Here is a 23,451-nt window from a genome sequence, read left to right as displayed (position 1 = left end):
TCATGATCCTAGAACATTGTGAATTCCTTCTGCATCTGTGGAACCTATAAAAGAAAATGGGATCAGACATCAATTACGAAATATCAAAGCTGAACAGAAATATGTAAATGATATTTGTATTGATACTTACTTGTTTCCTACCTTTCATTTCCATGTTAAAACATTTCTCTTTCAGGCAATTTTAAACTTTGTATGTAATTATTCAATTCGGTATATGTCCACTCATCGATTCTTTGGTGGCATAACTTCATAAACTGAGCTTGCAATGCGTTAATATGTGTATTTTCAGATTGTTTATTCTTGAAGGGCGACCCAGGCTGTGTGTCACCTAGATTCGCGAATAATACGACGGATGGGTGACGTAAAAGTTATTTTCGTTGCGAGATATATTATCGACCTCCCTGTACATTAGGTTATCATATCTCTACATTATGATGCAGTGAACTGCACTCTTATGCTTGTAACCATGAAACACGCTGCAATCGTAAATGAAATTTGAGGTTGATAGGACAGGTCTGCAAATATAATGTTAGAACATTATACCCCGCAGCAGTTTCAATGCAGTAAATTTTGTACGATTACTGCAGCTCTATGGACACGTCGAATGGGTACTAAATGTACAGAAGAGGTGAGCGGTGCAAACTACGCAAGTACTATACCGTACTCTGAGTGGGAGATAAAATTATTCCCACAAAAACTAACGCTATGGGACATGTACTGGTAAAGTACATACATAATTCGTATTAAATAGCAGAGGAAATATATATCTATGTAATTTATAAGCTGAAATAAAAGCATTAAAACTACCAAATAAGTAAATCGCTCAATAGGTCATTTAAATTATGGAATTAAATAATATATAACGTTAGTTGGATTATATGTAATTATTGATCATAGAAAGAAAATGCAGGAATTTAACTTCAATAACTTTATAAACAATTTGATAACTGCAAAAATAGATACTACAACAAATATAACAATTTATTAACTGCATATACTATTGGCTATCTCCACAACATGTCCAATATTCTATTAAAGCTATTTTATTTGATAATCCTCAATAATAAATCAATCAATTTAACATTAAGCTTCTGAGACTAAATAATTTGCAATTGTAAACGTTGACAGTTACCAACTTATTCCGCATATGACTACAACCTCTTCCACAACAAATATTACACTTTATACATTAAATATTCACTTTACACTTTATACACTAAATACATTAAATATACATTAATACAGTTTTATTTCAAAACAAACTAATAAATCATCTTGAAAACCACTTTAAACAGTATTCATTTAAATAAACTCAGTACTCACTTCAATTAGAATAATACACACGCTATAGCCTTATTCACAAAATCATAAAAAGCAGATCAGAATTTTCCACTAATAAACATTACCATATAACTTCTTAAATCTATCCGATCCACTTACAGAAATAAAGAATAATTCTTGAGATATTAGAAGAAAATGCTATATAATGCTATTATTTATATAGCGAAAGCCCGAACGTAGTACCAGTATCACAAACTCTTATACGAAATTCAACTTCTCATATTAACCTGTGGATTCTTGTCTGTCAAACGTTTTATTCCCCAGTTTCACAATGAGATTATTAGAGAATACACTCCATCGATATTTGATAAATATCACCATATTCATGAAAAAATTACCACGTTTTTACTTCTAACTTTATATAACTTGCAGAAAACTAAGAGGAAGACCCATTATCAGTAACTGAACCTTCAGAATTTGACCATCCTTTCTCTATCATAGTCGTAATTATGAACATACGGCTACGGACAACACACAGCCTAGCATACTAGTTTTAATTTCTTCCACTATCATATAAGTGGCGCTGTTCACATTACAAGTTGACTAGCAACTCCTTTTTCCCCATTCAATTAAATTCGTTAAAGTACAGAGCTGAAAAGTGTGTTTGTTGTACGCCTTAGCTTCCTGGTGCTTACACTACAGTTTGTACATCAATTCCTCGCCACTTCCTCATGTTTTTCAAAATATTCGCAACATCAAGTACGTATTAATTCTACATTTTTCTGCATATTTTTCAAGCACTTAGAAAACACTATTTAGTAAAATAATCAGTGTCTTTGAGGTACTGCTTATAATTAAGCAATTCACTACCAAAGCGTATGACGTTATAATTGATTTGATGACGTATTTCTTGACAACAGAAGACACCAGTACTAAATTTTACTTATATATATAAGTAAATTATGCTAAGAGTATATATATATATATATATATATATATATATATATATATATATATATATATATATATATATATATATATATATATATATATATATATATATATTATAGTTTTGGAAATAACAAAACCAGTGACGAATGTTCAGGGAAATCACATTGGTAAAAATAAAAATTATATGGCTACAAACTAAGGGAAGAAACTTGTACACAAGAAGTAGTACATTCGGTAGTTTGTAGAGATAAAATTTTAATTTTTAGCGATATGACTTCTCTCAAGTTCCGCCGTTGCAAGCCCAAATTAGCATAAAATTTAAACAAAATATTTATGAAAAATTTCAAATTAAATGAAATGTAATGTGTTTTTTTTTTTAGGTATTCCTAAAAATGTGTTTCTTTTCTGTTATAAAAACGAAATGTATTTTTTTCGTCAAAATGAAATGTATTTTTTTCTTAAATATCCTCAAAACATGAAAAATGAATACTAAACCTTTTGTACTTGAGCTGTGCTATGTAGTCAAGCTCTTATTCGTTTACATTACGGGTGGTTCGCTCCTTAGAATCCGAGAACTCAAAAATTAATAATGTCATTTTTTCTCACTCAAGGCAGACATTGATAACAAGGTTTATAAATATAAAGAAATCTCTGAGTAACTTTGCGCTTGAGGAATAGTGATCCAAAGTTTCTTCCTATGAACAAAATGACTGGGGATTCATTAGGGAGCAATCAATCTTAAATTTTAAGTAATTACGCTCAATGACAGAAATGAGCATGTCGACTGTGAAAAAGGTTCTTTCATACTTTTCGTACAGTACCATTTAGTGACAAAAATAGAAAATCTATGGAATTTGCATTTAACAATTACTTAAATAATTAATATTTTTTTGACCAAAGTATGCATTTTTTATTAAAAATAAATTATTTCGTAACAGTTTTTATAACGTAACGTTATCTTCCTCAGACGTCTGGGGAAGATAAGGTTACGTTATGGAAACTGTTACGAAATAATTTATTTTTAATAAAAAAGATGCATACTCTGGTCAGAAAAATATTAATTATTTAAATAATAATTCCAGAGTGAACATGGAGGAAGTAAACAATTACCCATTAAGTTCAAGCTAAAAACGTTAGATGGAAGATGTGTGGCAGTACGCAAAGAAAATTATTTCTACCTATTACTGTCGTGCACTCAGTAGACTCGAAGGCTGTACAGAAATGTTTGCTAACCATCTCGTTTCATTTTTTCCCAGAAGTTCATTAACGTATGAATTGATTTTCTCAAACACATCCAGCCATTTTTTTTTTAGAATACGAATACGGATCTGTTTTATCTTCTTCATAAAAAAATGTAAAACCTCCGCGATACTTTTTAAGTTTCTTTGCTTGCTTTACAACAAAGTATCCTTAGAAACGAAGATTATTTTTTCTTCCTTTTTCTTATTATTGTTGGTTTCCATGCCATAACAATAAATACAGAAAATCATATCGGTATGTAAAAACTACGTAGAATAATTGGTGATTACTAAATTATTTCAGTTGGTAAGTTCAGTTTATTTATACATATTCTAAACATTTCAAAGGACAAATTTGATACTTACAACCGAGGTGAAAAAAAGTCAGACTTATTTCAGCAGTTAACTGCTACTGTTAGCTTCTGGAGCAAAAAGAATACAAAGGGTAGGTTTAAAAAGATAAGCAACGATTTAATTAGAAGTAGCAAACAAGCTACAAACTATAAAAATAATAAATACCTTAAAAGAACAACACAGCACAGAAAAATTGAAAGAAATTATTATTGACAGGAAGTAAAGAATGTTGCTAACTAATATCAAGAATTTGAAGTGAGAAAATGTACGAAGATAACTGTTTTGCGCAATTTTTGAGAATTTGTTAATAAGAATGGCAAGTATAAATAAGGCATCAGTGTTTAACGAGAGCTTTTTATTTACTGTGACAAGGAGACATTCAAGGACAATTCTTGCAATGTAAGATTTTGATCGAAAAATAATTTAACTAAAATAATTTAAAATTTTGAATTTCGTGTTTGTTTTCTTTAATGTAATTAGAAAGACCTTAAAGAAGAGAAGAGTGTCGATCTAAGCGTCATGTGTTTGATAGTGTTTTTATATTATGTTCTGTTACGCGATATGATTCACAGTTGCCACAGTGAAGACATTTGTTGATTTATGCAACATATTTTGTGATTAGTAACATTTTTCACTATTTTTGATGGAACTAGACTAGTAATAAACATATTTAAACATATTTTAATGTATTTTTAAATAAATATATTTAACATACGTATTTGGCGACAACTGGATGAAAATGGCTCCCTATGAACAATGTTTTATAGAATCAGTGTGGTTAGAAACTACTGGAATGTAGAGTTTCCCAAAGATCGATCATATGACATTAATTATTACTTTCATGTAGATAATGGAGACTAAATTTAACATTCAAGATAACCTTATTTGCTGGTGGCACTAAAATATTGAATTGGTCAATGAAATAAATATTATTTCATAAAAAATAGTTAATTGCTTGAAAGTACCAAACAAAATTGTTAAAACTTAAGCAGAAACCTTTAAAAAAATATCTCGACAGATGGATATTCTCTTAAGCAAAATAAAGAAAATATAAAAACACTCTCCGTGAGTACCTAGGTACATTTTGAGATTCATGAAAATAGATACCAAAATTTAAGATAAACAATGAGCCACAGTTTTGAGCTATAGCACAGGCTGACGAGGTATGGATTTATCTTTACAGAAAATTGTTCCAAAAATTCAACTATATTTATAATGATAATAATTAATAGTAAACTAAATATACAATGTAAAGATTTATTTTAGAAGCTGAAAATCCTATCTTTACTATGTGTTTGTTTTCAAATGTATTTCACACACGAGATCAAAACTAAAATTGTATAGCAAATTATAAAACACATTAGATAAGAATAAATATTGATTTCTTTAACCTAAATGCATTGAGAAGAACTATGTATAAAAACGGAATAATGTATTCAGTATTTGGTAATGAATTGCATGAAAATGTACATTGGAAAGAAAAAAAAAGAAATTCAAAACATTTATGTAGTAAGGAAATATTGGAACGGAAAATATTCAGATATGATAATAAACAAGAAAACTCCCCGAATTCACCAAAAATCAATGGGTTAAATTACTTCATCTACCCAAATCTCAGAATGACAGAACTAGTCTTGGAATAAAATAAAATAAAATAAAATAAAATAAAATAAATAAACCTTCACATTGAACACTCATCAGGAATTTCTTACAAGTAGTATATGCATTACTATTAGGGTTATATCACTATTAGGAGTAAGATTATCATTGTTTGGAGTAAAAATGAAATGAAATGATTTTTTAATTTAACATCCCATGGTTATGACCTTTATGCTAAACGACACGGCAGTGTTAGGAGTATGTATGTAACTGTTGGGGTTATGTGTGTTATAGTTGGGAGTTGGGAATATGTCTCTCCATTAGCGAAAGACAAACAATAATAGACACCATCTGTTATATCACAGTGTATTGTATCACTATTAAAGTCTGTTAAGGACTGGTGTTGACTGTGGTAGAGTTCGCGCTCAACGGTATCTGTTTTAGCAACCTCGACAGTCTACAATGTCCGACATTTTTAGAGAGGTGTTGCAGCTCCATTGTTTTGTGGTTTGGTGCTAGTTTCACCACCTTTTTCTCCACATTTGGAAGATATTAACCACGGAAGAACGCGAGCACTTGACAAATCACGTTGTTTCCGAGATGCTCGTTCCAGACGTATGACCATCACAACCTTGCCCCTATCAAACACTGATATATCTCCGGCCTTCTCCATTCTACACACAAGCATCACACTGACTGATCGAGCGAGATCCTTATCACTGTCTTACGAGCGGTTTTACTGTACCTCGTGCCGATTACCTCAGTCCAGCAACTTTGTTGAGACAAATAGCTGGTGCTAATAATGTTTGGGCTGGTCAATATACACTCATGTCCAAAATTATTGACGCATGTCTATAAATACGTTGTTGTAGGAATATAATTTGATAACGAATTTGCCCGGTATTTCTTGTAATGTTAGTATCTGTATAATCGGCAAAGACATGTATGTGGAAAATTTCATGTCAAAAGAGCAGTATATAAGAACATTGTCCATTTTGCAACATTTTGTTTTACTCATTCTAATTTTCGTATTTATAATTCCTTTCCTATGAAATTTACCACAAATATACACTTCCCGATTATACACATAGTATCAGTATTAAAAGTACCTGCAAAATCATTATCAAATTACATTCTTACAAGAAGACAGTTATAGATATGCGACTATCATTTTGGACATGAGTGTACCTTATCATTTTGTTAAGTTCGATGAGGTCTATCTATTGCTATGTGTTTCATCTTTGGACAAAGTTTTTTTTTTTTTTTTTCGTTAAACGTTAATAATATTGTAGAATTTGATAAATTTTCAAAAAAGCGCAGGGCAGTTAACTTGAAACATTTTCTCTTTTTGAATTCTTAATTGAAGCAGACGTAAGCGAGCTTTTGTCATTCCACTCAACATGCACTTATGTCATCCGACCTGTATGTACCATCATATGTTTCATACATTTGTCCAATTTTAATGAAACTTCAAATACTTTCGGGGATTCTTAGATAATGAGCTTATTGCTTTGGGTTGAAATTTGTCAAGAATAAGGGAGTAAACGAACTATTGGAATCACCTTCAAAGTAGCAGTTTCTGCATTTACATAGTTCGAGAAGAAAATAATTTTCCGCAATAACTTTCGTCAAAATTATTCGATTTTGATTCAACATGGAGTGTACCATACTTTCTTTAGTGATTTTCAGGCATCTATAGTGAATAGCACTACTAGTATGAGTTAACGACATTTATTCCTACGCCATTCCATTCCATTTTTCGGTTCCTCTGGGCTATGTTGCTTTTTATATGTGATTAGTGGTTTTATAGTTTGTACGTTGTTAATTATTTCTACTATGTTAATTTCTAATTCATCTTTCTAAATTTATCTTGCTTGTTCTTTTATGCCTGAAGAGAGTAACACCACTTAATTGTTGAAAGTTGGAGTAAAATTATTTTCTATCATATGAAGCTATATTTCGTTTTTCTTTAAATATATTTTTTGTGCATGATTTCTTCTATTTAACTTCATATATTAAATATTTTAATTTTCATACCGCTATATGATTTAACTTTCAGGCAGGCCCGTGTTTAGGTAAGTGCTATTCTGTGCTCGAGCACAGGGCAGCAGAATTTAAGGGACAGTAAAATTTTGGATTTTTTAAAATGAAATGAAAACTTTAAGTTTTACGTCCCACGGATATACCGGCGAGGCTAAAGGATACAGTGATAATGAGAATGAATGAAATGGTGAAATGAAGAAAGTGGGAGGAAACGGGAGAATCCCGAGAAAGCCCACGTACACGGTGTTTGTCCACCACAAAGCTCACTTGGCGCGAGCTGAGATCGAACCAAGTACCCCATGCACCAGAGGATCCCACGTGAAAGCTCTAACACTGAGCCACCGCGGTCCTCAGGATATTTTTAAAGATTCACAATAAAGTAATATTTAAAACTTGCACCCCGCAGAGTCCCGCGCAAGCAAATATATATATATATATATATATATATATATATATATATATATATATATATATATATATATGTTAATATGTTTAATTCGCTCTAATTACAGTAGTTACTAATTAGCTAGCTTATCTGATTATTTTTAAAAAGTCATCTTCTCCCACCTCCACCCAAACGGTGAGGATGAACTTGAACACAATAAAAACTGATACCGTTAAACTCAGTGACCTTGGTAACTATGAATTCAACACTAATATCTGTAGTTTTCGATTACTTTTAAAATTCGCCCCTTCCCTGGGGAGTGAAGTATGACCTTGGAATTGGATTGGATTAAAACTGTCACTATTTATCTCAGCGACCCCAAAAACTATGAATTTAACTCTAATATTGGTCGCTTTTGGGACGAGGTGGCAAATTTTGTGCGGGGGTGGCGAATTATTTAGAGCACAGGGACGCACAGTATATAAATACGGGCCTGCTTTAAAGGAAAAGCTAACGTTTTAAATTCATGACAAAAAAGAAAACACTTCGAATCAAGTACAAAATATTGACTTTTTTTATAAATGTTAACGTGTCAGATATCATGGACATGATCAATAGATATTACTAACACTTCCTACTGCCACTTGAAAGTTCTTTCAGACAAACAATACATACATGCACAATGAAGACATTCTCTTCGATAAAGAATAATGTTTGGAAAATTTTCTTTGTCAGAGCACTTCATTACTTAAAGATATAACTTCCAATCTGCTTTAGTAATGATATTTCTTAAACATCTTTAATAAGGAGTATTCAAAAGAGCAATCTGCTAATTTCCATATTATACCTTTACAAAATATTACAAACAGAAATATCAATTGAACATTCTATACGATTAAAAAAGTAGATTTCAAATTAGTAATATGTTGTTGTGAATGCTATAGTGTACATATTGATCCAATGTATTAAATTTCTTACTTTAGTATCTAGTTTAATGAATAATAAATTATTATTAAATCATTTCGACATGCTCTGATGCCTTCTTCAGAGTATGGTTACAACTAAGTTACGGATTATTGAAGAAGACATCAAAGTATGTCGAAACGGTCTATTATTCTTTGAACCAGATATTAAGGTAAGAAGTCTAATACATTTATTCAGACTAAAAAGTTTACCTAATAATTTGCAAATATAACTTACACTATAAAAATGTACAAGTAATCAAAATATTTACTAGTTCCAATAGAATACTATTAAGGATCTCATTCTACAATTGGTGGATATTATTTGTTTCACAGTTCTTGCACAACACTTTCATTATAGCATATGCTGATATTCGCAGCAGTACGCATCAATTGCTAAATCACTTTCATAATAATTACTCTAGATAATATTACTATTACTATTATTATTAAGCTGAGCAACGGAGTTCTTATGTGTTCATTTTATGTTTCATTCACTATAATCCAAGAACTACAAACCTGACTGTCCAGATTTTGAACAGTGGTAAAAGACATTCTACAAACTTGTTCATTTGATTAACGTTCAAATTTAAATTGGCAGTATTACATATAAACAGCTACATATTATAAGAGTGTAATGTTAGAACAGTTGATTTACATACCAAGCTGAGAAAAAATTAGATAATAATTGATTCTTATGGGTTCACTTTGCGATTATGTTTATACACTGTTCGCACAGCAGATTCACCGCTTCCTTTTATGAAGAACATACATCTGGCGTCAGTAGGTCTACAGTCACGTTCAGATAATATTGTGTCTAACATTATCGCTGTTTAGTTATTATTATTATTATTATTATTATTATTATTATTATTATTATTATTATTATTATTATTATTATTATTATTATTATTATTATTACAGAAACATGTGACGTCCAAGCAAATTGTTCACCCTTGGGTGTTTGTACATACGACAACCAAATTGGAGCCTATACTTGCGTGTGCCTGCCTGGTTATGATGGAGATGGGTACAATTGCGTTGTCTCATCATACAATGATACAAATGCTGGCGGAATAGAGCCTGTACCCACGTGTTTGCTCGGTGTCTGTTGGTGCCCCACAGGCTTTCAATTAGTTGAAGGTCAATGTATCATTTCGGATGACGACTCAACTGATACTGGAACTCAAACACAAGGTATGTTATTGACATTTAAATATATATATATAAGTAGTGGCATAGGTATATTAAAAGTGGAATACTTCGTAAATGTATTCAATTTCTGACTTTATCTTGGGACGAAAAGACATTATGAGACTTGTATCTTACGTTATTTGTATTCGTATCCTATCTTACGAATATTATTCACAAGTTTCATCACATTTAACTACATTGTACTTCAGTTACTGAAACTTTTAGTCTTCTATTATCATGAGTCTAATATATTTGAAAGATATAAACACAACCTAAGGAAGAATATTTATTAAAATTATTTTTTCTGAAGTTAAGTTTAAAGCCCTTCTCGTATCTTCGTGAATTGTGTTGGGACAGACATTCGATCTGTTTTAAATTAAGAACTTTTAGTTTTGCTCACATCTATTTTTATATTCGTTTTCGAAATAAGATATTCAGTCGGAAATTACTTAGGATTAAATACATTACAATATTATTTCACTTCCTTACTCATCTGTTCACACTACGTAATATGATTTTTTTTTTTTTTTTTTTTTTTTTACAATTTAAAGGAATTTCTTACTATTGACACACTTTATGCTATTATTCTATTTTATTTATTTTCAGTCCCTTGCAATGTAATAAATAATTGTCATCCACAAGCACGATGTGTTTACAGATCATCTTTAGCACAATATCAATGTGAATGCAATGCAGGCTACGAAGGAGATGGATACGAATGCTCACAGCTAGGTAAAGTAAATTAGAAAGGTATTTGTCCTTCCTTTATAATTTATAATTTAATTTTCCTTTATTTTAAAATGTCACGAAATGTAAACAATCATATCGTAAAGCCTCTTATATTAAATATAATTGCATAAAATGTTATTTATTCTCAAGTAAATAGAAATTAGTTTCCTTGTGTTATTTTTAGATTCTAAGTAAATACAAAATTGTGTGAGAAATGAAGGTAATAATTGAATAATATAAAAGAAATTAAAAGTATATATTTCCTAAACCCAATTATTACATGTATTTATTATAGCAAATGCAAATGTTCTTAATCCCGTGTAATCATATTCAGTTTACAAATTTCTTTCACACTTTTATCGCCGTAATGCTAGAATGCATAGGAGAACATAGTATTCCCAGAGCCGAGACTAAGGTCAAGAAAGGATAAAACATCAGTATCATTTGGGTACAAGAAAGGTATCACTTCCATTGTTCTAACATTGAACTGAAGTCTCCCAGAATGCATCTTATTGACCTTGTATTCATAATAGTACAATTCGTTTAAGGTTTTCCTTACAGAGATGGAGTACTGAATATAGTTCTTAACAATTAAAACCAAATTTAATTGAATCTATGATTGCAGAAAAGATCTGTGTCCATTTTATACAACTTTGAGGTATTAACGAGAAATTAATTAAACCCAGGACTACAGATTTCTCTTGCGCTCAACACATAGTTCAACGTTGCATTTACATCATTGTAATACTTTCAGCATCCGTCATTTTCACACATAAAATTGTATATGCCCCTACAGAATCGGAAAACTTCATAAACTAAATTTCAGAAAAGTATGACTCACGTCCTCTCTGCAACTTATATACCCCTACAGAATTGGAAAACTTCATAAACTAAATTTCAGAAAAGTATGACTCACGTCCTCTCTGCAACTGTACTGGAAACTCAAATACTTATGTCTCCAATTTGAAGTCGTAGAGTCAAATCAATACACAAGAATAACACTTATTCGTCCGAACGTATAGTGTTACATAACATAATATTTTATATCAATGCTTATGTAAGTATTTACTGGGTCAATCTTCAATGCGTGTGTCCAGTGTAGACACAAAAACACAAATTTAGTCTGTCTACCTCTTAGTTAGTCCGTAAACTGCTATTATTACTGTTCTGTGACAAAAAAAAAAAAAAAAAAAAAAAAAAAAACCTTTGAATCCAAAATGAAATGAAATCTTTAAGCTTTTCGTCCCACGGTTATGCCGGCTAGGCTAAATTAGACGGTGATGATGAGAAATGAATAAAATAGTGGAATGAAGAAAGTGGAAGGAAACGAAAGAACCAAGAGGGAACCACGCACATGGTGTTTGTCCACTACAAAGTTCACTTGGTGTGAGTTGGGATCGAACCAGAGACCCCATACACCAGAGGTGAACGCTCTACCACTGAGCCACCGCGACCCCCGAATTTTGAATCCAGTCATAGAAACTGCAAAGTAAGTAAAATACAGATAATTTGGTTTTATCACCTGTAAAGTGTTTTTGATATTTCTTTATTCTAATTAGTTTTACAATACACTTTTCTCCTATATAAATGTTTAAACTTTTCCTTAGTTATTGGAAAAAACTGGTTTGTTCCCTGCATTTTTCAAACCCTTCTAATGTTAGTGAGCAACTCTTTTCGATTTGATATGTTATTTGTTCTCCACGCTTCTTTCATTTATTATTTTTTTTTAATTAATTGAAATTCTACTATTTCTGAATAAATTTATTCGCATTTCCTTCTCTAATAAAAGTTTTCCTGTTTAGACTTAGCTTGTAATGAAGTGGATATTTGTGACCTCCATGCAAGTTGTCAGTATGATACAATTGGCTTGACATACGTATGTGTTTGCAATGCTGGATATCAAGGAGATGGAACACATTGTGTTCCACAAGGTAAGAACCACAAATTTGTATATATATCCAATTTTAGATATTTCTAGACACAAGTAACACAGTTTTAATATGCATCTATATCTATATTATTTAACTTTATTCACATCTTTCTACTCAATATAGACGGAACGTAATTAACAAAACGTTACAGTACATATATATTTTCATAAATACATATAAACCTCTATGATTTGCACTATGTTTAATTAGCCCTTTTGGATCAATTGTCTCACTATCGATACAAAAGGAAATTACTAATTTTAATGAAATCTCATGCTCATCTCAACGCTGCCTTTTTGGTTGTCCGTGTTTGTATGATAAAGGAATCATTTTAAGCCGCTTGCAACACTGTACACTTCAATGATGGATGTAAAGAATAACTTCCAAATGTGTCTTTTAGAAGCACGTGTTTTAGAGTATTGGCTGGACGAAATGATTTTGTATGGATTATCGTAGCAGAAATTAGGTTTCTTCGTTTGCATCCAAGAGATTGTATGGCCACACAATGCATACAGTTCACAAGGAATACAACGTTTGTTTTCGCATACCTTTTTCCTTCGAAAGTAATATTAACATAGAGTTACAATTTATATTATTAAAGAAAATATGGGGATAGAAATATTTAGTTCATAACTGATCTTTGTTGATATTTGGGTATCTTTTGCAACATATTTTCCCTCCCACTTCTTTGTTGCAGCAATTTTTTTGGATAAAACTAATATTATTGTCACTTTATTTGGGTTGAGAGATTTTTTTCTTGAAAGAAAAGAACAATAGTCACTTTTCTCTTTGAAATGGATGAAATTGCGTTCTTTCATTTTGATAAAAGGTCCTCTGCCATTTTTGATAAGAAATAGCTTTTTGACTTGATCTTGCAAAGGTCTGGGGAGCGAAACTACCGCGTTTATCGAGAAAAAGTTTTCCTCACACCGTTTCTTCTCTTGTGAACAGGTCGATAATAATACAATATGAAAATATGTTCGATTACAAACAAAACGTATACAGCATATTTGCCTCGTATAGATGTAAGTCAAGAGATATTCAACGAAAGCATTACATTTTCTTATTGACAATGAATACTAAATCAATAACCTAAGATGAAAATAAAACCACTCATAACAGGTAATATGAAATATTTTCTGAAAGAAAGCAGATATTGTCATAAGACTTGTTAATTTACACGCATGCAAGGTTATTTTTATTTTTATTTTTTATTTATTTATTTTTGAAAGGGCTAAAATCTGTTGAACATTCTAAAATTTGTAAAGTGAAATTCTCTCATAGTATCTCTATTATTCTCGGCAGGAATGTCACCTCGCTAGTAACTACTGGCGTTTGAAAGTCTGTTTATTACAATTAAAATGAAGTATGAACCGTTATTCTGAGCTTTTTAAAGTCAGCAAAAACCTTCAAAAATTAATTAAGTATGCCAAAAGTTAAAATATGTAATTGAAAGATTGTGGGTAATAACCTATATATGACAGAAGTAAGTGTTTGATTTCATGTGGTTATTATTCTCTAGTTTAGCCTAATTTGTGGCTATACTTTGGCTAGGATTTTTTTTTTTTTTTTTTTTTTTAAGTTGGTATATGTACAAGTTAATAACATTCATAATTATGACGAATAAGTAATACACCATTTACTTGTGTAGGTTACAAGCTTATTGGCAACAATTCTTTAATTGATTTCCCAAAAGTTTTGTGCGATTTACGATTCTAAAAAAATAATAAAATAATTGAACTACTTGACTCATTATGTAACCTATGTAACATAACGACAAAAATAATTACACTTCCTTTTATCTTTCTGAAAGTTGAACGATATCTTCTAAGTGGTTATGATTTCTTGCTTCAAATAAGACTTAAGTAATTTATTTTCTCTACCTGCTAGATGACTGTCATAGCAGTCGAGATTGTGACCTAAATGCTCAGTGCTTATATAATAATCAAGCGCAGAAATATCAATGTAGATGCAATGAAGGTTTTGTTGGAGATGGAATCGCATGTATACCAGATGAAAGTAAGTATATCAGTCATTATAAATGTTTTTTGAAAGATGAAAAATAATTTTCAAAAATAGATAATATTTAATTAAATACATAATATTAAATAGATAATTGTTGGTGCTGATTTCAGATGTTATCTAAGAGTTATATTAAATTACTTCACATGTTTAGCGAAATTGCAAAAAGTTTCCTTCATAATAACATTTTAGTTGTCCCATGTTTCACTCGTTATTTCAAATATAAATTTGGAATTTTGTTCTTGAATTAAAACACATGAATTTTCTATTATTATTATTATTATTATTATTATTATTATTATTATTATTATTATTATTATTATTATTAATAAAACAATAAGTTTAAAACGTAGAAATACATATACAATATAAATTTTAGAGTATTATTGATTGTAAGAAAGTCTGTTTTATTCCCTAAGGAAAATTCTGCAACAAATTGAAGTAAGTTTGATAAGAAATTTAAAACCGATATACAATGAGAATAATAGATAAATAACAAACAGAAATTAAACAACAATATTATTATCTGTTGAGTATAAGATAAGCAATTGTAAACTTTTTTTTTTTACTTTAGTAACAAGTACTATTTTGTTCCCGTTATATAATTTCTAATAATAACTTAAGTTGTATTATTAAATATTATATGACAATAATGAATAAATGTAACCATAAAAAATCGCAGTATTGTTAATATTGATTTTCCTTAACTACTATTTTACACTAGATGCTGGTTGTAACATTGTTAATAACTGCCATGAAGATGCTGATTGTGTTTATGACAACGTCTACTTTCAATATCAATGCCAATGCAAGCCTGGATTCTCAGGTGATGGAACACAATGCACTCCAACTATAATTGGTTGTAATGTTTTGAAGAACTGTGGTAGGAACGCTGAATGTGTGTATGAACCTGTTGAGGCTGGATATAGATGTGTGTGTAGAGAGGTAATTAAAAATATATTATTTATTCTTGATATCATACCATATCCTTCAATTACGAAAAGAAGAAAACCTTTTGTCAATAACCTAAGTAATGTAGGTGTATTTTTCTTGTATTGAAGAATCATATACTCTGTCAGATTTTTCTTCAGTTTAAAATATACTAAAAATGACTTGAATATTTCTTACTTCAAATACTAATTTTAATGAAATTTCATATAATGCCTAAATTTCACAATTATAGCTGATAATTTGAAATATTTAACATTTTGACAAAAATATTAAAAATACTTTAGCATTTTCTAATTAATTTAAGCAAATTTAACTCAACTTTACATAAACAGATTACAATAATTCGATAATAATAATAATACAGTGTAATTTTCTTAGAGCCTTACTGAAAAATTTGCACCGTCAAAGTGAAATAATTAGAAATATCCCAGGCTCGAACCTCATCTATATTGAAAATTTGATCGAGATCGGTTGGGTGATTCAAGAGTTATTAAGTCACAAACGTAGTCACTTTCATTTTTATGTATTTTTATATACTTCCCCCTTCCCCCTCCCTTACATTGCACTGTCAAAGTGAAATGAGAAAAAAACATCCTAGCCTCGAACCTCATCTATGTTGAAATTTTTATCGAGATCTACAGAATTATCATTTATAATTTAATTAAGTACAAGTTTTAGGAGTCAAAATCATCTCTTATGTTTCAGTAAAGACCTCAAATTTTTAGAGGTCTTTAAAATTCAGGTAAAAAGAAGTTATTTTTTACGCTATTAACAAGAATTTTATTCCATATCTATTAACATAAGTTTCTGTGGTTTGTTCGAGATGGACACGGGACTAACTTTACAATCATGCTAGACTTACTAAAAACGCAAAATGGTAGTTCATTTATTTAATTTCACAAATTGAACTTTTATTAGGCTCTTCACAGAATATTTGAAGCTCATACAAATGTGTTTCCCGAATTGAAAAAGTGATGAAAGCTTAATTTTATACAAAACTAAAAATATGGCGTTAATGGTCTTTTCTCTTCTTAAAGGTAGTAGTATTGCTATCTTCCTAGCAAGTTTGATTTTATGCAACCCCAAAACACAAATGACAAGATCTATAACTTTCAGGCACTGGTAAAATAGTTAGCAAAACGACATCACTGCAGTAAGTCGGGTTGCATAAGTTACTCTTGCATTCAAAAATAAAATACTAGTTTGAAAAGCGATCAAGAAAGTCAACCTTGGACATAGGACTCACGAATATTGTATGATGTAAAGTTACTATTTTAATTGTAGTATGTATTACAGGAAAGAAAAGGCAGTGATGCCCTTTCCATTGGTCTAGTAGGTAGTGTGCGCACCTTTAGTGTACATGATTCCGAGTTGAATTCCTGGTGGGAACATCGACATTTGGGCGCATTACAGTGGTTCGGATTCCATCTTACAGGTAGGTCTGTGTCTCATATAAGCTCCGAGCTGAAAATGGCTACATAATTACAAACAAACAAACAAACAAAGTGGTGATTGAATAAGGAGCCATATAAATCAAAGAAAAAACATTTTCCCAAAAAAAACGTGGGCTTTTTTTATCTCTACTTATAAGTAAATATCAAATGATTTTATTTTTTCAGGGTTATGCAGGTGATGGTTACAATTGCAGGCCAAGTCGATCATGTTATCAGGATTCCTCTATATGTGATATCAATGCTGGTTGTGTATATTTCAGTGGAGAATATCTTTGCCAGTGTAAGGAAGGTTACACAGGCGATGGATTGTCGTGTAAAGGTAGAATACACATTATTTTCTTATACTATATGTGATATTACAAATCATATTGACAATACAAAATTAAATTGCAATCAGGAATAGAAAGTTATGTTTAAAGTATTTTCTGGATGAAATGTGTAATATATATTGATATTTCATTGGCAAACTTCTCTAAATATATTGTCATGAACTGATGTAGCATTGTATTGATGAGATATATCACTTTTACTAAAATTGTGCACCGATTTATTGACTTATGCGTAATTTGTTTTATTAATTAATCAATTATTTATTTTTTGCTAGAAATTCCAAAACACGAAGGCAACTTTCTTCTTGTTAACCAAGGTATGGCAACATTGAGAGTTCCATTCTTCCCTTCTCCACAAAACAGAGGTAGACCCATTCAAATACAGTATTTCCAATTAGCAATTGGTAAGTAATTTTTTGAAGTATTTTTTTAACTGTTTTTTTAAAACACATCAGTTAAACAATATTTTAATATTTATACTAATGTTGTTTTAGTGTATGTCTTCTATTAGTTCGTGATTTTTAGCATAGTTACCTACAACACCAAATGTCTCATATGTAAATCATTTTCATTAGAAGTTTTGAATGACTTCTTCGAACATAAATCCAATGTTTACAAACAAAATTATATAACCAGACAAAAGAAACGGGACATTGGACTATCGGGAACTCAAATCCTCATCTTCTGAAACTATGATCAATGGATATATGTTTATTGCGAGTGGAATTTGAGCATCAGCACTAGCACTTATTATACATACAAATCATCAGATGGCGTTTTATGTCGTGTCAGGCAATAGCTCTAACTAATTTAGCTACCAGAGACGCGAATAAGTTTTCCGTGTTGGTGATTTATCATTAAAACCCGGTAGACTAGCAATCTGCTTGCAATTTGCAGAAGCAATATAACATGGCAGATATTTCAACTGAGAAAGCATAGGTGTTTTATTTTTATCTTTATCTATAAACCACACAAATTTCTTATTTGCATATTCCATTTGAGCACGATTATCTTGAGACTTCATGGATAAATAAAGAAAATAATGGAGTAAATATAGAAATGCGAGAAATATGTTAAGAGTTCGTCTATGTGAGTGTTTTGAATGTATGTAAGCTTCAAAGGGAATTTCATACATGTCAACGGATGCATATAAATAAAAGGGATAAAACACATATTATAAAAAGTGGTTAGAAGCAGTAATTAATTTGTCCAATAACCAAAAATTATTAGTTGGACATTCAAAACAGAAAAACCGACAGCACATCCTCGAGTTAGAGACACAATTGACAAAACCTGTAAAAATTCGCTAACAACCAAAGTTTCTTTGCCCTTGTTAATGAATACGACTTAACGAGACGCACAGAATTAAACACGAAATCGTATAACAATGTAAACAGAGAGTGTTGAAGATAAAAAAAATTAAATGTATTTAAATATCTTTTATCAAAATATGTGAAGATTGGTTATTGATAATCACTATAATCACTATGATAGAAACACTGCTTGAGGATAAGTTGGTTAAGACGGATGTTCTTTATCTAACAGAACAGTAAGCAAAAAATATTGAACCAAACTACATAATATGCTAGGGTTAATAAACTGTCAGTAATTACAGGAACTGCAAAATTGGCCTTTCACCAGATACTGCTAGTCAAGAGTAAATTATGTGAAATTCATGTTTTCGAGACATTACTTCGAATCATCAGGCTCAAGAATTTAGAATAAAGTTAATGAAGCAAAAAAGTACAAAATCAATCCCGAGGAGATACTAAAAGGATATTCAAATACGAAAAAAAATGTCCTACTTTAATAACGTGTCAAGCAATAAAAAATGGGATGAATTATTTTCATGTCATGAGACCAATAAAATCTAGAATTGCTGTTAGCCTTGAATCAATAGACTTATTTCCAAAAATGATATTTTCAGTTAACACCCGTCCTTATATAATAGGTGACGGAGGCATTATCCCTGAAATATTGAGTTGATGAGAAAGTGGTTCTTAGGGCGTAAGTTGAGATACACTTAGTAACGAAATCTGAGATACGCCTTCCCGAGACAGTGTGTGCTCATTAAATGGATTTAACCTTTTCGTTAAAGCAAATTTCAATAACATTAAAAAATGATAAATGGTAGGTTGATAGATGGCAATGGCTATCAGACAAACAAGTATAAAAATGAGACTACTAAATTTTATAAATACGGTATAATTACATAATTATATAAAAAGAAGTCAGAAGGTAATAAAATTAGCAAAAATCAAATATATAAAAAGAATCCCGTGATAAGTCCTCAACATGGAAACTCCTCAAGAAAGACTTAAATAGAAGTAACAATACAAGGAAAAACATAATATCATCTTACAGTAATCAAGGAATAAACAATCCCGTTCAAATACCAGTTTCACAGCTTTCAGTTTTCTCAAAACTTTATAGAATCAGCAACGAATGATACCTGATTATCAAAATGAATTCCATGAAGGAACAACGATAGATGCAGTTATTTTTATTTATTTAGAATATAGGCAACAAACATGAGATGAAAAGTCTATAAAATTCCTTGAATTAAGAAAACGTTTTGATTTAGTTATACATGATGAACTTCTGGAAAAACTGGGAAATTATGGTAGTAGGAGCCATGTAAACAATTGGTTTAAATCATATTTTAAAAATCGTTCACGAACAGTTGATTAAAATGTAAACGATACGTTATACGATGATAGAGGCTTAGCAATTACAGTCAATAATGAACAGAAAGTAAGTTTTAAAACTAAGGGTTCAGTTTAAAAAAATTATAATAACATGGTTTTAACAGAATAAAATCGAAAAAGATAAAAAACCGTGTCAGTAAACTTTTACCATATAAGAAAAAAACGCAGCAAACAGACAGAAATTAAGATTCAAAGCAGTGCTATCAATTAGTAACATAATATGAAACTTTTAAGTTTGTCGATAAATCAGAATATAATGGGCACGTACCAGCTACTAGCCAATAAGCTTAGAACTGTTTGTTTTGCTATAGATTTAATTAAAACTGTAACAATTGAAAATACTGCATGAACACCATACTTAGATATTGATTAATAAAAATGATTAATAAAATTTTTAGTTTAGTTTGTTTGTTATTTTTGGATTATTATTTTATTGGCAAACAGTATTTTAAGTTGGTAGAACTGACCATAAGAGGACTTTTTTTTTTCTGTAGAAATTAAGTAAAAGAACCGTTTTACCTCGAAATGCTTAATTACAATTTTATTAACATACAGAGAATTCTAACTTATACAAGAGGATATTAATCATGCTATGTGCATATTTTTTGAGTTACATGCTACAACCTATTTATGCATGGAGACCAAAACTAAAAAGCTCAGACTGTCTTTTTAACCAAATTTTACATATGTTAACAAATGGGACTTACATGAGCAAACGATACCCTCTTAAATCAAGTCCAAGGTTAGTTTTGCCGCACATGGCTAGAATGATGTCTCTCGATGTTTCTGTTGCCTCTGTTTTTACTCTCACTCTCTTGCCAGGCCCAAATTTCCATTATATTACAAAATTTATTAGTCATTAATTTGAAATTAGGTGCTTAAACTATTTTTTTTTCAATTAAAAGTTTCATTAGGTTATATTACCGTTGTCCCTTAGGACAAGTTATTATGAAAAAGGAAAAACATATTAATAATTTCTCTTGATTACACTTTCAAGGCTTTTTTTTAATAATTACACTTAAGTACCAAAACTTTGTAACAGATTAGCATGTCCATATTTTTTTTCCTTTTTTTTCATAAAATCTTTGTTTCCAACACAATATATTCGATTTACATATCAGATATGGCATACCTTGATAATATTTTGAGGTAATGTACAGTTAATAAGCACATTTTTTTATCACAAACAAGAGCCATTATACTTATTGTTTTTTTTTTTTTAATTTATTTTCTTCTTCTTCGAGTTTAATGCCCCACAATCATGAACTAAGGCTAAGGAAACGGTATATGAAGAGACAGATGGTAATGTCAGAATGACGAAAGTGAGAGGAAACGGGAAAACCACGCATATGATGTTTATCCATCACAATACCCACTTAGCGTGCGCTGGGATCGAGCTAGGAACATCATGCGCCAGCGGTGAGCGCGCTACCATTGAGCCATCGCAGCTTTTATATTTATCGTTGCGCTAATTGAAGGGATATTTTTAAAATATTCACAAGGGAACATTCCGATTTGGTGAATTCAATTGCTGAAAATGATTGCTAGCACTAGATTCAGCACCAAAAGAAACAGAGAAAAAGGGTGTTTAGTGGCAGACCGCATACAGGGTGAGAGATAAGTGAGGGCAACGTGCGAAGATAGAACGTAGAAGATGTCAAGAAATGCTATGTTAATTTTGAAACGTATAGATGGATTGAGATCAAATGTTGGATATGAGGAATGCAAGTAGAGTTCCACTGAATAGGCGTAATGTGAATCATGGGGGACATCTGAAAAGCCGCCATGGTGAAACTAGCGCAAGAAGAATATACGGGAAAGGGGTCATGTGACAAATGGCTCTTGACGCACACCACCTTTGAAATCAATAGTGGCCAATACGGTTTGAGACCTCTGTTTAATTGCCACTGTTATGGACCTTAAGAATGATTGTGTGGTTGATACAAAAATGGAGACAAGAGTGGGCACATTTGAAAAACGAAACACGGTTTCTGCAGTAACTCTTCATCTTTATTGGTTCTCTATGAATCAACGAGGAGCAGCAGTTTCATCTGTTCTATAGAAGGCCAGAAAACGCCAGTCATGAACTCTTCAAGGTTATCTTTGGTCATATTTGCACTTTTGCCACCATGCGAATGAATATTAGGTAGAGCGGGACGTTTGTTGGCTGGAAAATGACATTATTCACGTTTCTGGTTTTTCCTCATTCACGTTTGTGGTCACGTCACCTTTACGTGACATTTGAGTATTGCTACATTGCCAAAACGTGGAACACCTTCTGTTACAGAGGTCTCATACTATTGGTCACTATTGATTTCAATAGACGGTGTGCGTCAAGAGCCATATGTTACATGACCTCTTTCTCGTATATTTTTCTTACTCTAAATCCAACATAGCAGCTTTTCTGATATCCCCTATGATTCACATTACGCCTACATTATCTCCCACCTTGTATACGGTCTGCTACTAAAAACCCTCTTTTTTTCTGTTTCTTTTGGTGCTGAATCCAGTGCTAGTAATCATTTTCAGCAAATCGGAATGTTCTCTTGTCAATATTTTAAAACTATACGTACACTATACATACTGCGTAAACACTTTTAAACTTTTGACCTTTCCTAAAGAAAATGTGAACAGAACTTCTTGTAATTTCAGAACTAAATAAAAATAAAATTTCATAAAACACTAGAAATAAAAAAAGATCTCTGTGCTACCTTATAATACATCAATACATGAGCAAGGTCTGAAATGTATGGGAGTTCGAATATAAAAGAAATTATCAAATAAATCAATAAAAAGTACGAAAAAGTTAGAAAAGTAATAAAGAATTTCTAGTTTATTATTGATTTTTGTTCGGTAAATACATATCTAAATTAGAGAAATGCACATAGAAGGGAGAGAATTACACATAACTTGTAATTTACAAATATCTATTGTACATATTGTTAATAATTATATATTTATATTAATATGTGATTATGTTTTCAATTGTGTCTATATGACGTACCCGAATCATACACGTAGTCCATACCTTTGCATTCAATGTATGAAAAAAATTAAGAATACAATACGATATAATATTCACAATTATTATATATTTTGAAATGCTTTTAAGTTCTAAATGTACAATATAACGATGTAACGGCAGGGAAAAAGAATATACAGAGTCAGAGGAATAAAACGCTAAAACAAAGAAAAACTGGCCGTGATGCCAAATTTATTAGAGTAACCCCATGCAAGCGAGAGATCGAGGTTCGATTTCCCGCCAGTCCAGCATGCAAATTTTTCTATGTAATTACATTACATATCTTTGAATGCTTAAA

At 30.9% G+C, this 23,451-nt stretch overlaps 1 protein-coding gene across 1 annotated transcript in view; it reads left to right on the top strand.

Moving 5' to 3' along the window:
* Positions 1-23,451, top strand: part of Ndg (Nidogen) — a 185,222-nt gene that overhangs the window by 129,933 nt on the left and 31,838 nt on the right. Inside the window, exons 14-20 of the mRNA XM_081758985.1 lie at positions 9,738-10,010; positions 10,614-10,739; positions 12,539-12,667; positions 14,558-14,686; positions 15,414-15,634; positions 17,260-17,413; positions 17,699-17,827. Of these exons, the coding sequence (XP_081615111.1) occupies positions 9,738-10,010; positions 10,614-10,739; positions 12,539-12,667; positions 14,558-14,686; positions 15,414-15,634; positions 17,260-17,413; positions 17,699-17,827 (1,161 nt within the window). The remainder of the gene's footprint in view (positions 1-9,737; positions 10,011-10,613; positions 10,740-12,538; positions 12,668-14,557; positions 14,687-15,413; positions 15,635-17,259; positions 17,414-17,698; positions 17,828-23,451) is intronic.

The sequence above is a fragment of the Thermobia domestica genome, chromosome 5 (genome assembly GCF_964235325.1).
Source record: "Thermobia domestica chromosome 5, izTheDome1.hap1.1, whole genome shotgun sequence".
Classification (NCBI taxonomy): domain Eukaryota; kingdom Metazoa; phylum Arthropoda; class Insecta; order Zygentoma; family Lepismatidae; genus Thermobia; species Thermobia domestica.
Note: the sequence above shows the minus strand (reverse complement) of the source record. Positions and strands in the feature narration are given on the sequence as shown.